The sequence below is a fragment of the Microtus ochrogaster genome, chromosome 18 (genome assembly GCF_000317375.1).
Source record: "Microtus ochrogaster isolate Prairie Vole_2 chromosome 18, MicOch1.0, whole genome shotgun sequence".
NCBI classification, from domain to species: domain Eukaryota; kingdom Metazoa; phylum Chordata; class Mammalia; order Rodentia; family Cricetidae; genus Microtus; species Microtus ochrogaster.
The window spans coordinates 58,316,284-58,332,767 of record NC_022020.1 but is presented as its reverse complement, the minus strand read 5'-3'; the positions used below and the strand labels follow the sequence as shown (position 1 = coordinate 58,332,767).

The window sequence follows — 16,484 nt, the reverse complement described above, 5'->3', positions numbered from 1 at the left end:
TTAAAATGAGGCAAACCATGAGCGCTGTCACCCCTAGAGAGCCTCCCCTCCCATCTTGGAAAGTAGGAAGTGGAAGTGAGCATGAGGTTGAGTGTGTTCTGAAAGAAGAGCCAATGAGTCCCACAGAACCTTCTCGTTAGACGGGGTTCAGACCGCCCAAGGGTGGTGCTCATCCCTTTTGCCAGTTCTTCAGAGTCTTTAGTGATGCTGCCAGAGAGATACACAGAGACTGGGCAAGGAAGGAGCATTTGTGGAACAAACCAGAGCTGTTCCCCATGAGAGTCACCTGATGGTCTTGGGGATGGGTGGGGTGACAGACCGAGGAGCTCAGAGATGGCACTGTCTCAGGTGTTTTATCCAGGTAGGACCACATGTCTGAGAACATCCAGCCAGCGGATATGAGGAGAGTGAGAAGCAGCTTCTGGCTCTGCAAGTCAGGCATGGAGGCCAAAGATGGGCATCTTTTAGCCATCTAAAGGACATCCTGAGGTCAGAAGGGGAAATGAAGTTTCACTCGTTTCCCTTTCCTAGCTATCCCCAAGAGATCACCTCTGGGACTCCAAGACATGTGATTAGGGAGCCAGCGAGTAACTAGTTCTCCAAGGACCACCAGCTAGATGTCTATCCTACTCAGGGTTTCCATTGCTGTGATGAAACGCCATGGCCAAAAGCAACGTGGGGAGGAAAGGGTTTATACCTTCCACATCACGGTTCCTGTCAGGAAAAGAACTCAAACAGCAGGAACCTGGAGGCAGGAGCTGATGCAGAGGCTACGGAGGGTGCTGCTTACTGACTTGCTTCCGTGGCTTGCTCAGCCTGCCTTTTTCTTTTAGAACCCAGGACCTCCAGCCCAGGGATGGCACCGCCCACCATGCCCTCCCACATCAATCACTAATTAGGAAAATTCTCTACAGGCTTGCCCCGCAGCCCAATCTTATAGAGGTATTTCCTCAGTTGGGGTTCCTATCTTTCCTGATTCTAGCCTATCAGGCTGACATTAAACTAGCCAGTACAATGTCCTCAAAGTCAGCCAGGCAGTGGTGCATGTCTTTAATCCCAGCACTCGGGAGGCAGAGGCAGGCAAATCTATGAGTTCAAGGCCAGCCTGGTCTACAAGAGCTAGTTCCAGGACAGGCTCCAAAGCTACAGAGAAACCCTGTCTCCAAAAAGAAAAAAAAAAACCCACAATGTCCTTAAAGTCAGTTGAACCTGGATGCTGTCTAGCTGGAGATAGCATCAGATCCTACTGGGAAGTCCCAGTGCCACCAGAGTCCCAACTTTAGACAGCAGTACCAAGTCCCTGTCTCTGGAAGTTTTGACCCAGCAGCTAGGCTTCCATGACCTCTCCCTGGATTCGGCTCATTTGGTACAGAACGCAAGGACACACATCCACAGGTTGAAGTTCAAAGAACACAGATGAGGGGCTGCAATAAGGTGAAATACGGTGCAAAGGTGTGGGACATCCAGGCTTTCTCTGGACACACCACCTTCAAGGAAAGCCTGCCCCGTCCATCTTCATGGAGACTTCCCTGACCAAGCCCGACTGAAATGTATGCAATTGTATAGAAAGGTGACTGGGACAAAAAAAATTAAAATATTGAAATAGGTCAGACAAAACTCTCAGAGTGAGCAGGGCACCTAGGTTCTTCCTGATCTCTTTGTAGCCCGTTTATTTCTGGTTTGTAGAACAAGAACTTCCAAAAATGAGAGGTGCCTTTATGGTCGGTATTGGACAAGGATAGAGCCGAGAATGTCTTTATAACCAACTCCGAGACAGAAAGATGCAAGAAAATTAGACCTGCCATCAGCTGCCCTGGGTGTGAAGGATTCTAGTTGCCAGGGCCTGACTTGGGGAGGGAAGTAGGAGCCAGGAGCAAACCCCCAAATCTACACATGACAATATCACAAGCATCTCCCCTCAGCCCTCCCTTTATTCTTCCAGCCTTGGGCCTACTCTTCCATCTTTGCTCTGCCAGTGAAGAGGTGTCAGATTCATGCATCAAAAGCTCCTGGGTACCTGGGCTTCCTCATTTTTTCATCTGGTTTAACCTGAGTCTGTGATACTCTTTATATCTGAACAAAGAAAAATTTGGATGCCAAACTGGGAGCCACAGCAAATAGCAAGACCAATCCCAGAATTTCCTATGGTCCCCTTAGTCCTAACGTTTACCTACAAATGAGTCTGTGCTTTTCATTCAGTGATAAACCATTCCAGGAAATCCACACAGACAATCTGGCTACACTGTCCAGCCCAGTTTCTGAATTACAGAGAAGACTAGTTCTATGTTGCCTAAATGTATTTCCCTGTCTGTACATCAAATATTGTCACCGTGTGCAACTAGGACTGAACCCAGACTACAAATCATAAACAGTGACCCAAATCAGCCAAAATATCTAATCCTCAATGTGTGTGGGTCATGACACCCTTGGGCAAACCTGTATCTCAAAAATATTTATATTGCAATTCATAACAGTAGCACAATGATGGTTATGAAGTGGCAATGAAAATAATCTTATGGTTAGAGGTCACCACAACCTGAGGGACTGTATTAAAGGGCCACAGCATTAGGAAGGTTGAGAATCATTGCTTAAGCTCTGTAGAATCCCCAGGCTCTCCTGGTCCTACAGAAGCCCTGGCTGCTCTGTGACTCGGGGCAGTTTTGGTGGGTGTTATCATTTGCCTGTATCTTTAAGATCTTTCCTGTTCTCATCAGGGACCTGCCTGGTACCTGTTGGGGCAGTGTTAATTCCCATCATCAGTACCAATTTCACTGGCTCAATTTCAAATCTATGGCTACTTCTCAGATTCAGCTAGCAGATAAATATAATTCCAGTGTTTTATAACAGTAGTTGATGGCAGCAATGAACTTGAACATGGCTCCTCTTCACTTTTCTCTGCACCAGTGTGAGCAGACTTGGTTATATCAGGGGGTGTGGAAAGCCATTCATTCCAAAATAATGATACCCTGGATCCCTCCCTTCCACGATGAAGAATCCTCTCATAAGGTCCCACAGCTATGGTCAAGAAAAAAAGGAACAAGGGCAGAAGGGATTCTGGAAGGAGCTCCAATCCTCCCTGGGAGGAAAACCAAGAGGGTGGGAGGGATGGCAGATCTCTGGCTGATAACATAGAGGACTTTATCTTTTTAGGGTTATCTGTCAGAAGGGTTGGTGACAAAGTGGTACCGTTCTCCACGACTGCTCCTGTCCCCCAACAACTACACAAAAGCCATCGACATGTGGGCAGCTGGCTGCATCCTAGCTGAGATGCTCACAGGGAAAATGCTCTTTGCTGGTAAGTTACTAACCAAGGCCCCGTGCTTCCTTCCCAGTGTTGTTCAAACCATGTACAAAACACTCCCTGAGCCCGCAAAATGCTAATCATTTGCTGAAATAACTTCTGTGGTTTTTATGATACTTCTTGTAGACATAGTATTATGATTTCATACAAAAATATTATAAAAGCTCAAATTAGCCTTATGAGCACAGGACTTCTGCAATAACTAGCCATTTTGCTGTGTTCTGATACCACCACCTCAGTGGAGTACATGAAGAAATTGGGCATAGATGCTCTGTACACCCAGACCGTAGGCCTGACTGCTCTCTTAATCCAGCAGAACCCATTTTACCCTCATCCTGTCATGCTGGTTAGCAGCCAACTGTCCGCTGCTCTTTCTAACTCGTCCCTGGGTTGCCAGCTTCTACCTCCCTCTCTGGACCAGGTCTCAAGACCTGCTTTTCAGGTTGTTTCCTTGATCTTAGATCCCTCCAACCTCCCCCTGTTCCCACCTGTTGGCACAAAATGATGCTCGATGCTCTTGCTGGCTCTCGGGATTCTAAACCAGCCCCGGTCCCTCAGGCTACAGTGTTGGAGAACCAAGGCTCTGCTCAAGCAGACAGTGACAACCAGAGCTTCGTTACCAGGGAGGTAGGAAAGCCAACAGCTAGTAAGAGTGTCTCTAACCCCAAGGACATGTCAGAAGAGAAGGGAGAGAGGTCACAGTGGCAACACCCTGCTCCCGGTTTCCAGTGGCTCCTTAATAAACTCAGAATGTCAGTGTCCCTCCCTCAAGTAACATCTATCCCCAAAGCTCACCAGGGATGATGACAGCATCAGTTTCCCACGTGGATTTATGTCCTTGGCTTCTCTGAGAAATTCATGTTCCCCAGCTCTAGGAAGCAGTGAAAGCCAGGGCTTACCATACATTAGCCTGAGCTGGCACCTCCTGGTGTACCAACAGGATGGGTTTCTTTACAAGACATTGTAAGTGTCAGAAGTCATCCTACTTCTCCAAGGTGTTGATGGAAGAGTTGATGGGCCCCCAGGGCTGCCTGACCCCCAGGTTCCTGCCCTTTCTCCACAGCATAGTTCATGAGACCCCACTTGCTGCCTCAGGTAGGACACAGTAGCTTCCTAGCAGGGGCTCACAAAGGAGAAGGAGGACAGCTCAGGGCTGTGTGTTACTGGTCTCTGTGTCACAAAGGAGAGGAGTGGGTTAGAGAGTACCAGCATCTGTCTTTGACTTGATCATTGCTGACCTTTTGGTCCCCTAGAAAATGATTAAAGTGCTCATCTAGAGAGAATAGCCTGCAAGAGCCTCCTAGAGTCCCTTAGCTGACTCTCTTTGAGCTCAGGACAGGGAGAAAAGACCTCTCTTTAAGGGACTTCCCAAAGCTGTGGGCCCTTGAATAGGCATAGTGCTGGATGAAGTACTAAGGTATGATACTCCCCAAGCCATCAGCTGTGGAAGACTGGGACTCTGCAGAAGCCAGTGGACAAAGGGGGGCTCCTGTGCAAGTGAGTGGCTGGGGAGGCCTTTCCAGGAGGGATGAGTATGAGGGTCCAGCCTGGCAGAGAGGAGTCAGAAGAGCCTTGAGGCTGAGAGGAAGGAAAAACCGCCTTACAGCAGGGAGAACTTGCACATTCAGCGTGATGCCTGGCATAGAGCAGGCTCCTGGTCTAGTTATCATCCTATTGTTGTGAAGAGACACCATGACCAAGGCAATGTAACAAAAGAAAACAAATAATTGTGGCTTGCTTACAGTGTCAGAGGGTGAGTCCATGACCAACATCCTGATCTGCAGGCAGCAGGGAGAGAGACACTGGGCCTGGTGTGGGCTTTTGAACCTCGAAGCCCACCCCTCAGTGACACACCTCCAACAAGGCCACACCTCCTAGTCATTTCCAAAACAGTTCCACTCCCTGGTGACTAAGTATTCAAACTTGAGAGGATGGACTACAGAGGTCGTTCCCATTCAAACCACCACAGCACTCAGTATATAACTATTGAATGAATGAGCAAATGGGTGAGTCACTGCCTGTCTCTATCCCCCCAACCATGTCTCCTTCTGACCTGGCAGAAGCCACCTTCCGCCCTGTGCCCACACAAGGAGTGTGCTCAGAGGGCCTTCCGGAGCCAACAGTTATTCCCTGAGACTTTCCTGGATGGGCTCCTCCTGTGGAAACTTAAGGCTCTCTCTAGCCTTATCATTGTTCCTTCCTCAGCCTAGGAGAGAGTGCGCAAAGCTGTAGCCTGGCTGCTCCCCATCTCCTCAGCATCAGCTGACTCAGATCACACGAGATGCCAGATGCTAGCGGAAGAGACAAGCCTCAGACAGAAGTAGATACAATACAAGCCTGTACCCCTTACTTCCCTGATGACTGAATGACAAAACACTTGGCAGAAACACCTCAAGGAAGCAGCGGTCTGTCCTGACTTAGTGTCACGACAGGGAAGGCTTGGTGGCTGAAGTGGCCTAGTCACTGGCAGTGGGAGCTTATTGCACAGCTGATCACGTCTCAGGGGTGGACAAGAAGCAGAGAGCTCAGGTCAGAAGCAGGGCTCTAAACCACAAAGTCTTCCCCTAGTGGCCAGTGTCAGCGAAATAAGCCCTAGATCTGAAAAGCCCACAATCTCCCAACACAACACTGCCCACTGGGGTCTGAGCCTTCAAATACATGAGCCCTGGAGGGATGTGCCATGTTCAACCAGAAGAAATCCCTGTTTTTTATATTTATCAGAGCTACCAAAGACAGCAAGCATTCTGCAATGGCCACACGGCTAATTTAGTGGTAGAGGGCATATTAGAACCCAAGTCCCTCAGCTCTGAGCCAAGAGCTGCCTGCTGCCCCACGGTGTTACCTCTCTAGCCAACTGGAGCTGCTCTGGAATGTCCACATACACAGCTGTCCAGGGAAACAACTTACCCGTGTGGCGTTTGCCTCCCCAGGGGCTCATGAGCTGGAACAGATGCAGCTCATCCTAGAGACCATCCCTGTGGTTCGGGAGGAAGACAAGGAAGAGCTACTCAAGGTGATGCCGTCCTTCGTCAATAGCACTTGGGAGGTGAAGAGGCCACTGCGCAAACTGCTCCCCGATGTCAACAGTGAAGGTAGGTACCCAAGCCTGCACCGGGGCACCACGCCAAGAGGCTGAGCTCTGGCTTCACCGTTTGAGGCAGGGGCAATGACGTGTGGGCCTCCATCCAAAGAGCAGAACATGAGATTCAGACACCAAGCACCCCTTGGCAACTGGTGTTTTTCCTAGCTACAAGCTCAACAAGTTTCCCATTTTAGAACACTTAGGTGTTTAGGTTTGGGGATTACGGGTTCACAACCAGTAAGAAATATATAAATATTAAAAAGAAAAACAGAAAATATCTGAAATTCAAAAGAAGAATAAGGTGGCAACACTTGGATAAAGAACACAATCAACCTGTGCTTTCTGGCCACATGGCAGCTTCCATGCTCCTCTCGTGTCTGCTTCCCTGTTTTCTCTCCCCTGGAGGCTCGACAGAGTACAGAGAATGTGTGCATTCTCAGCTTCAGGGCTACACGGATGCTCAGTTCCCAGTGACTGACTGTGTCATCATCTTGAACCAGGATCAAGGGAAGGTGGTACACACACAGATGAGCAAGTGCCACCAACAGGGCACACCCCTGAAGAGCGTACCCCAGGAACCCACTTCCTCCAATCAGACCTCGCTTGCTCTCCTAATAGTCTATAGTTATGAGTGCACTTACGGATGGATCCACGGGTAAGGTCAGAGCCCTCCTTTCCCAAAGGCCTCCCTCTGACTATCGCTGCTCTGGGGACCAAGCCTTCAACACCCATCCTTGGGGGACAGTTCCAATCCAAACCACAGTGGGGTGGTTGTAGCAGTTAACAGGAGCGGGAACATGAGCTCAGCAAAGCCCATGGTGCAAGAGTTGCTCGGTAGGTCATGTGTGCTACATTATCAGTGGGTCTCACATATAGGTGGGATACAATCTCAGCCGATTTTATGAAGGATCCCAGATCCCAACAGCTTGAGTAAGATGTATTTCTTATTGAGGAAAAAAAAAATGTTTTGAAGTTTATTGTTCTGTTAACAGAGTGAAGTGATGGCAAGTGGTCTGGGCCGATATGATGGGTTTGCTCTACAAGGTCACTCAGGTACTCAGACACCTCTTAGAATGCTGCCACTTACCATGTGACCCTCGACCCCCTGAGAAAGGTGGGAAATGGAGCCAGTGCCCGAGCTCCAGGAATCCTAGATCTGACTTCATTGCTCAGTCCGTTCCTGTCTGCAAGCAGCCACCCCCAGCAGCCCCTCACCAATGTGGCTTTGAGAGGGGTGGATTCTGCCTCCAGGCAAAGTCAACACCCGACAGAAGACAAAGCTCCTTGTCATAACCAGTCAAATGTATGAGAGTCCCCTGAAGCTGGGAAACTGGATTAGGCACGAGAATTCAAAGGGACATAGGCAGTCTAACCTCAGAAGACAAGGAAGCCCTTCCCAGTTGAGTATGAATGTCAAGGAACACATCCTAGGGACTGCCGAGTCCAGGGGTTTGGGGGACAAAAGAGAGCCACCAGGTGCTGGAAAAGATCAAGGAGCTGAACTGGAGGAGGTGGAGGAGTCAATGAATGAATGTCATGGTCAATCAGGAGAAGAAGGGCCCAGATGCTATGGGCTTCCACAAGCCACCTTCTCTATGTCCGTACTTGATCCTGGAGCTGACCAAGTGCCCCTTCAAGCCTTAATGACTTCACCTTCCACTGTGTTTCCCAGTCTGCCTCTTGTCTTCAAAGATAACCCCAGTGACCTCTGGTCTTGAGATAATGGGGCATCATGGACTTGAACTGGCAGAGGGACAAAAAGCCCAGTGGAACCGTGGTGGCCCTCAACTTTGTTCCCTCTGCCAAAGGATCTGCCTGGCTGTACCCCCAGAGGGGAAGAGATTCCAGCTAGGTGACAGCATTGCTCAGCAGCTTGAGTGACCATCGCACGACAGGTGAAAGGCCAGGGAGCTGGGACCTGATGCCAAGTGTTGCCTCTAGTTTGGTAAAGAAAGTGTATAAGGCTGCCCTGGGCAATCATACCCAACAGAGGCCAGCAATCTGTACAGACTCCCATAGGTGTGGAGACTGGGGGTTGGGCTGGAAGTGGGAGACATATTCGTCCAGAATGGCCCCAGTCACAAGCCATCCTCACTCAGGAGAGTCTTGAAGATCCAGGCCAATGCGGTGCCACGAGAAGGGATTTGTAGAGGGGGCACAATCATCATCATAAAACAGAGGGGTAACTCTGGTTTAGGGATCAGAGACAGCAGAGCTAAGTCCAGGGGTAAGTTAGAGGGGACAGATCTGTTGGGCACTGGATGGAAAGGAACAAGGACAATCTCGCCCATCAGGGGAGCAGCCTGGAGCTAGGGATCTCTCCTCCCAGCTTCCCTGCCTTTCTTTAGAAGGATGGCAGATGGCAGCGGATGTCACCTTCCTAAAGGCCATGGGTAACACATGGGACTAAGGGGAAGCCCAGAAAGGAAAGACTTGCCAGTCTGGAGCTGTCCCATGCCTGGGTTTGTACAGTCCTGAGCAATCTGAGGTGGAATTTCTTCCAGGTCTACAGTCAGGGAATGCTCAGAGGGTCTCTGGTACTTAAATGGTCTTCCAGCCAGGGTCATACAAGACCACTGCATCCTCTTGGGAAGCTGGTAACCTTCTGAAGTCATTGAGTTTGCATTGCTGGTGTTTCCTGCAAAGAGGTCCAGGACAGTAGTGAGGGGCAGGTTTGAGTTCCGCCTGAGGAACCATAAGAGTATCGCAGGCTCAGCTCTGTCTCTTTTCCACTGTGTGGGCTGGAACACAACCCAAATGGAGCCAGTGAAATGACAGGGGTGAGAAGCACTACACGTCCCTAAACCAGGCCTTGAGATGAACCGGGACACAGTCCCACTCAGGGGGGATGCACAGGAGCCACGGTGCAGGATGCTGAACAGCCAGCACATCCCAGACAGCTGTCAACTGCTGAGAGTACAGCCATACCGGTTGGCAGATAGCCTTCCTTTCCTAGGTATCTGTGCCCCCCCCCCCCCGCCTCAGAGTCCCCTGCATCTAGTCACTGGCTGGTGGCTGCCAGGCACAGGAAGGTACGACTGAGTGCTGAGTAATTTTGAATATTAATTCATCTGTCTTGGTGAGAATTCCAAGGGTGACATATTGTAGAAAGAACTCTGGCCTCAGACAGGAGCCATGGCACGTGCACACACACAAACACACAACTGTCATATACACCTCCATTTCCCATCAGGGCTTTCTTCCCTGAGCTCCTGCCCCTCCCTCTCTGTACATCTCCACATTCAGCATTTTCTCCCATGAGCTCCTGCCCCTCCTCCAGAAGTCTTCAACCCAGTCAACAAGTAGTGTTTGAATACTCTAGATTCCCACTCCCCCGAGCTGCCCCAGCTGTCTCCAGGGGGACCCCAGTGAAGTGAGCACGTGTGTCTCAAGAATAGCCCCCTATGTTTAGAGTGGTCCAGTGTTGAGACTGTGACCTCAACTTCCTCCCCAGCAGTGAGACCTTCAGCATGTCACCTTACCCGTCCGCACCTCCCTTTAGTTCAGCTGCAAAAACCAAGAACTACTTTCTGCAAACACAAAGTTGAAAAGTACCAGGGTCTGCCACCATGCTAACTCTTCTCAGCTTGACAGGAGCGGTACATGACCTTTCTGCCTGGCTTTGCTCCTTACAGCCATTGACTTTCTGGAGAAGATCCTAACCTTTAACCCCATGGACCGCTTGACAGCGGAGATGGGGTTGCAGCACCCCTACATGAGCCCTTATTCGTGCCCCGAGGATGAGCCCACCTCACAACACCCCTTCCGCATTGAAGACGAGATTGATGACATCGTGTTGATGGCTGCCAGCCAGAGCCAGCTCTCCAACTGGGACAGGTGCGTGTCCAGGGCTGGTGTCCAGAGCCATGCCCCCATCTCCTCTCACATCCCTTTTGCCTCCGTGACCTCCATTTCCTTTCCCCAGCTCAGCTTCCTGCCTACCTCCTGTCCCCAGACAGTCCCAGCGAGTAGCCAGCTTGGTGCTGCCCATGAGTCAGGGACTTCCACTCTGCAGACCAAAGCCCCCAGCTTTCCTTGATACCCTAAGACCACTGAACATACGACTCAGTGCATGCACACTGGGCAGGTGTCGGTGTGTGTCTACTGTAGTGTTTCCTGAACAACAGACTGGAGTTTTTCTCCTAGAGTACGCAAGGCAGCCACTCTGCCCCTGACCTCCATTGTCAGGCAGGATTTTGCCCTTGGAAAGGCCACAAAAAGCATGCAAAGCAAGAAAAGAGTGCAGAATTCGCTGTCACAAAGCATTTCTCGTTTTGCACATCATTCACACCTGCGAGTGTCCCTGAAGGAGGCAGTGCCACGGTTATTGCCCGTGAGAAAGCCACAGCTTCGAGAGGTTAAGGCACTGGCATCCTGTTACCTAGAAAACCCATCAGGGCCATCTCCAAACTGTACCAGTGCCCCAAACTATTAAGAGCTTTGTTGCTAAGCTTCACTTGGCTTACCGACCCTTGACAGGTGTCAGTATTAGAGAGCAGATTTTTAAACCGTCCTTGCGGGAGTAGTATGAGTGCAGGGCCTGGCCTGGATTTCTCCCATCAGGCACTGGGACACCACCCTCTGATGTCTGCTCAGTTTAGGAAAGGCAGAGGAGAGGGTGCTTGCTTAGCTGCATCAGTTCCAAGGGGAATAACCGGGCGCCTTGCTGCCATGGGAATGTGACAGCTTGTTACATAAGTGACAGAGAGGCAATTTCTCTTTTTTAGTCATTTGACAGATGATAGGTTTCAAATTGAGGGGGCGCCAAGAGGGGGCAGGGCACTGTTATTTGGGGCAGGTTTGCCAGCTTCTTCTTGTCAGCAGATAGCAATTTATAGACTCCTCTGCCAGCCTCATGCTGGGGTTGCTCTAGACTGTGTTCTTAGACTCGTGTCCCCACACACACACTGTCCATGCCACAGCATTCAGGGCACACAATGTTGGATTGGCAGCAGGGAAGACTGTAGCAGGGCCACTAAGGTCACTGCTTGTCAATTCAGGGTAGTATCAACCCGGACACTCTTGCTCCCAGACTTCCCCGTCACACCTGCACAAGGAACCAGGATGATCAAGTCCACGGCACGGCTACGGTGGCCTTCACCTTTGTGGTGTGCTAATTGTTCCCCTTTAAGGCTGTGGCAGTAACACTAAGTCCTCTATTGCTGCAATGGCAATAGAGAATGTACCGTTAAAATGCTGGCATTCCCAGCTCTTCTCCTAAAGGACCCCGCAATCTCAAGGCCATTCAGGGAGAGGGCAGTGCTGAGTTGAGAACCATGCCTACATTAATGGTATCCCTGGGAGGTAGGCCACTCAAGCCTTTCCCCTGCCTCTCCCGCTACAGGCAGAGTACCCCATAGTCTCCGGGCTGCAGCTGCCTGGCCTTGGCTGGTCTAATTGTGCTGTGTGAGCACCAGGCCTCTGGCTCAGGGCATGGCTGTTCAGGAGCTGCCACCTTGTCTGTGTTCCCTTCCCGAGCACCTGTCATAAGAAAAGGTTCCAGGCTAGAGCTGACAGCCAGCTGCCTGCCTGCCCATCTGCCCTTCATTTGCTCTTGGCTATCTGATTGCACCTTCCTTGGCTGCAGGGCAGCCGTAGGAGGGCAGAATTCCAAGGATCTTTGGCCTCCCCTGATGGTGTCTGTGATCTTTCTGCAGGCGCCATCTGCTCTGCTTGGACGCAAGGTGCTACAGGGCACCTGTCTACATCCATCATGGCAGAGGTTATCAGCCCTGGCTACATCTTAGAATCCCTGGGGGAGTCTCACAAATATGCACAAGCAGGGCCATCTAGACCTATTGAACCAGAACCTCAGTAGTGGGCAGCAAGGGATACCTGGTACCTTTTTTTTTTTTTTTTTTTTCGGTTTTTCTAGGCAGGGTTTCTCTGTAGCTTTTGGTGCCTGTCCTGGCACTAGCTCTTGTAGACCAGGCTGGCCTCGAACTCCCAGAGATCCGCCTTCCTCTGCCTCCCGAGTGCTGGGATTAAAGGCGTGAGCCACCACCGTCCGGCTCCTGGTACTTATCTTAATCTTCCTCTACGACTCAAATCTGATCCATAGTTAGGAAGCACCCATTAGGGCTTGCCCCTCAAAATGCGGTCTAAGGATCAGCAGCAATAGGGCGCCTGCTAGAAATGCAGTCTTACAGGCCCCATGCACTGGCAGTCAGGGATAAAGCAATTTGGCTCCCCATCCCGCCTGGGTCTACCAACGCATCTCCAATTGTACCCTTGCAGGTACCCTGTGAGCCTGTCGTCAGATCTTGAGTGGAGGCCTGACCGGTGCCAGGATACCAGTGAGGTGCAGCGTGACCCACGCGCTGGCTCTGCGCCGCTGACTGAGGATGTTCAGGTAGACCCACGTAAAGACTCGCAAAGCAGCTCCGAGCGTTTCCTGGAACAGTCGCACTCGTCGATGGAGCGCGCCTTTGAGGCTGACTATGGGCGCTCCTGCGACTACAAAGTGGGGTCCCCATCCTACCTAGATAAGCTGCTGTGGCGTGACAACAAGCCCCACCACTACTCAGAGCCCAAGCTCATCCTGGACCTGTCACACTGGAAGCAGGCAGCCAGCACGCCCACCATGGCTGCGGTAGCAGCAGACCCGGTGTCACGTGAGGATGAGCCGGCCAGCCTCTTCCTAGAGATCGCTCAGTGGGTCAAGAGCACGCAAAGCGGCCCTGAGCGTGCAAGTCCTCCCTCTGATGCTCCAGAGCACCGCCTCTCTGTCTCGCCCCCAGGACACCCAACACCCATCGATGGGGTTGCTAGTCCCCAGTTCGACTTAGATGTGTTCATCTCCCGTGCCCTAAAGCTCTGCACAAAACCAGAGGACCTACCGGAAAACAAACTGGGAGACCTCAACGGTGCGTGCATCCCTGAGCACCCTGGCGACCTTGTCCAGACAGAAGCCTTCTCCAAAGAAAGGTGGTGAGCACACAGGGGTGCGGGAGAACTTCCAGAGCAAGATGCCTCCCAGAAAGCTGGACTACTTCCTTGCTCCCCTCGCCCTTCCTTCAGCCCCTCTCTGCTGCACTGGGGTTAGCAGAACACCCGAGGATCCGGGGAGCGAGAAGAATGTCCATTTCTTAAACTGCCTTAATAACTAGCCTTTAACCTCTGGGAACGGGTTGGAATGGAGCCCGGCTGGGAGCTATCACTTTCCCATCGAAGTGGGAGGCCTGTGTTTTATAAGTGACAGAATGCAGGGATGAAAGGGGTGTCGGACAGCAGTCCACTACCCGACCAAGGTCAAGGGGGCAGAAGCAGCTTGCAGACATAGATTCCAAGCCATGCGACCCACATAGTCTCAAAATGGACACGTGGGCCCAGAGAAGCCGTGTCTGAGTTAGGACCACAGGCCTACTGACTGTCAGGGTGAAGTCTGAATCCCAGGCTCCTGCCCCCTGGACCAGGATTTGACCACAGAATAATGTCTTCCTCTATTGGGGTCACTCTAGCTTGGTCAGCAAACTTGGTCCCAAGTGCTTCTAGCTGTCCCTTTCCATCTGTCCCATCCATTCTTTTAAGTTAGAACAAGGTTCCTGTATTTGAAAACTAGAATCAGAACCACTTTCTTTCTCCCAGCTGCCAGACATATTTTTATGACTCCCCCAAGCGCTTAAATGTCCTCCCTCACCTGCCACATCCCTGTATTTGCCCAAACTCAAGACCGGCTGAAGTTGTTGCTTCAGATCAGAGAGGGTCAAGGGTCTCTGGGTGAATTGTCCCCTCCCAGGCCTGTGCGTGCCACCTCCTCCAGCATGCCCTATGCACTGACACAGCCCAGCCCCCGCTCCCCAATGGATGTCATACACGGATGAGTTTGAAGATGGCGATTTCAAGAATCCCTCTTGTCCAATTCCCAGCATCCCACCACACCCACGTACACAGCTCCTCTCCAAACCTGCTTCATAACCAAATATTCTCGGCACAGATTGCTCATTTGTAGGAGGCGCAATAAGGTGTTTTCCACAGAAACGAGTAAGGAGGGAAGGTTCCACAGAGGGCCCATCAGCCTTCATTAATGTTGCCCTTGAACCTGAGCGTTCATTTAGGGCTAACTAGGAGCACTCCTAAGGGAGTGACTGGAGAGCTAGTCACCTTGGGGGCAAGAAACACAGAGAGAGAAACTAGGGGTTTAAAGGGGTTTACCAACCCCAAGTGTCCTGAGGAGGCAGCTATCAACTTGGAGAACCATGACAAAGAATTCAAAGTAACCACGTCCTCACAGCTTGAGTAAGATGCACTTGGAGTCCAAAGCCCTCTGCAGAAGCGTGAGGTAGGGACATCAACAGTTCCCAGTCTGTTCCTGAATACTCTGCCGCTGGTATCTATCCTCCCCTACCCGTGCCGACATCCCAAAGATACCCACAGGAAGTCTAGCTGGTCTGTCGAGCAATCTCTTTGGAATGTATTCATCCTCATATCGCAGCACCTTAAATCTAGCTAACTATGATTTGTATATTGAACCCTACATGGCATTAGAAACTTACATTTTAAAACAGAGTTAATCGCACTGACCAGTTTTAAGTGGAAAATTTGTAAATATTAGGTTTTGCTTTTTTTTTTTTTCCTTTAAGAAAATGCAATGCATATCACTCCTCACGTGCCATTTGTCCTCAGAGGGAAGCTTTACTTTTTGAGTAAAGGGACATGCTGCTGATTGACCATGAGTTCGCAGAGAACTGTCAAGACAGGAGAATTGTTATAATTATTCATGTTCTTAAAATAATCTGTTACATATTATTAAACTTGATCAGGATGAGCCAAATAAACTTTTATGAACATAGATTCATCATGAATTGTCACATTAATTGACATCTTATCTGAGCCTGTCTTTTACTGTGGTTGAGTCATGAGCACCACCTCATTTGGCTTCTCCCTGTGCTGCGAAGGCTAGTGTTTCCGAGGGATGGAGATGCGGTGGGGGTGAGGGTCTGGAAGGAGAGAATCTACACACAGTCCAGAATTCACCGCTGGGGCCTAGTGTCCATACTGTGGATTTCTGCTGTCTTGGTGTCAACTCCAAACCTCTGATAGGGGCTGATTGTCATAGGTCTCACCATCATGAAACTGCAAAGAACCTGTCTCCAACAGCCACCTGAGCCACACCCACCCCTCACAGGTACCTGAGGTTGCATCCTTCTGAAGCTGACTGTTTTATAATACCTGTATCAAAGTCTGAGCCCTAGCTTCATTCATTACTCAATAAATAATAGACCATTGGGTTTTAAATTTTTCTTCCAATTTGACTTCTCAGGAAGGCTCTTGGGTTAGAATACACTGCTATTGAAACGCACCTGTGCCAAGATGAGCGGGCTTGTGAGCCAGCCATCAGATTCTCCCAAACCATCTGCCCACTGTTCAGCAGTGCCTCTTCCCCACTGTTTTGGTTTAGTGCTCACAGTCTGCTGTCTGAAGGTAGTTACTGGAAGAGTCCAGAAATAAACAACTCATTAGTCTTACATTCCACACGATTATGAAGCACACCGGAGGCTCGCCTGGTTCTGTGTGTCCCTACTGGAACTCAAATCATCCACTCTGTCGAGTACAGTCACTTCACCGACCCTCTTGGTCACTTTTGTAACTATCTTGGTCATGGAACCCACTGTCACCTTAGTGTTTGTGTATGGGATTGGGTGTTCTGCACAGCTTCAGGCCAGCATGAGGGATGTCTCCTTCCCTTCCTCCCTCCCTCGATGGTGGGAGTGAAGAGAGAGCCCACAGTCAGGACAGAAACCTTGTCGAAGTTTTCTTGTAGAGAAACTTCTATGCCCAATTTGAAACCTGAGCTAAAACGCTTTAGGATATAAAACAGAGGGGGATGAACAGCCTGAGTAGCACCAAAGAGAAGGGGGGAAAGGACCCCAAAAGGAAAATTTCACTTTAAGCCTAGTCACACAATGCTAAGATTAACACTTCCTGACAGGTCCTTAGGGGACTGTATAACATGAGACAGCAAACTTGCCTACACGCCAAAGGGTTTTATTGAAACATAGCTACACACATGCATTCAGATATCTTCTGGGTCTATATTTGAACTCTTGATATTTTATCTTGGGGAGGCTTTTTAAATAAAATTTTCCATTTGGGAAATAA

General features: G+C 50.2%; 1 protein-coding gene across 3 annotated transcripts in view; it reads left to right on the top strand.

Moving 5' to 3' along the window:
- Mapk4 (mitogen-activated protein kinase 4) overlaps window positions 1–15,177 on the top strand; it is a 129,848-nt gene extending 114,671 nt beyond the window's left edge. For all 3 annotated transcript variants that reach the window (XM_026783485.1, XM_005356258.3, XM_026783486.1), the window contains exons 3-6: window positions 3,151–3,295; window positions 6,232–6,393; window positions 10,019–10,220; window positions 12,621–15,177. In XM_026783485.1, the coding sequence (XP_026639286.1) occupies window positions 3,151–3,295; window positions 6,232–6,393; window positions 10,019–10,220; window positions 12,621–13,317 (1,206 nt within the window). In that variant the 3' untranslated portion in view covers window positions 13,318–15,177. The remainder of the gene's footprint in view (window positions 1–3,150; window positions 3,296–6,231; window positions 6,394–10,018; window positions 10,221–12,620) is intronic.
- The last annotated feature ends 1,307 nt before the right edge of the window (window positions 15,178–16,484 follow it).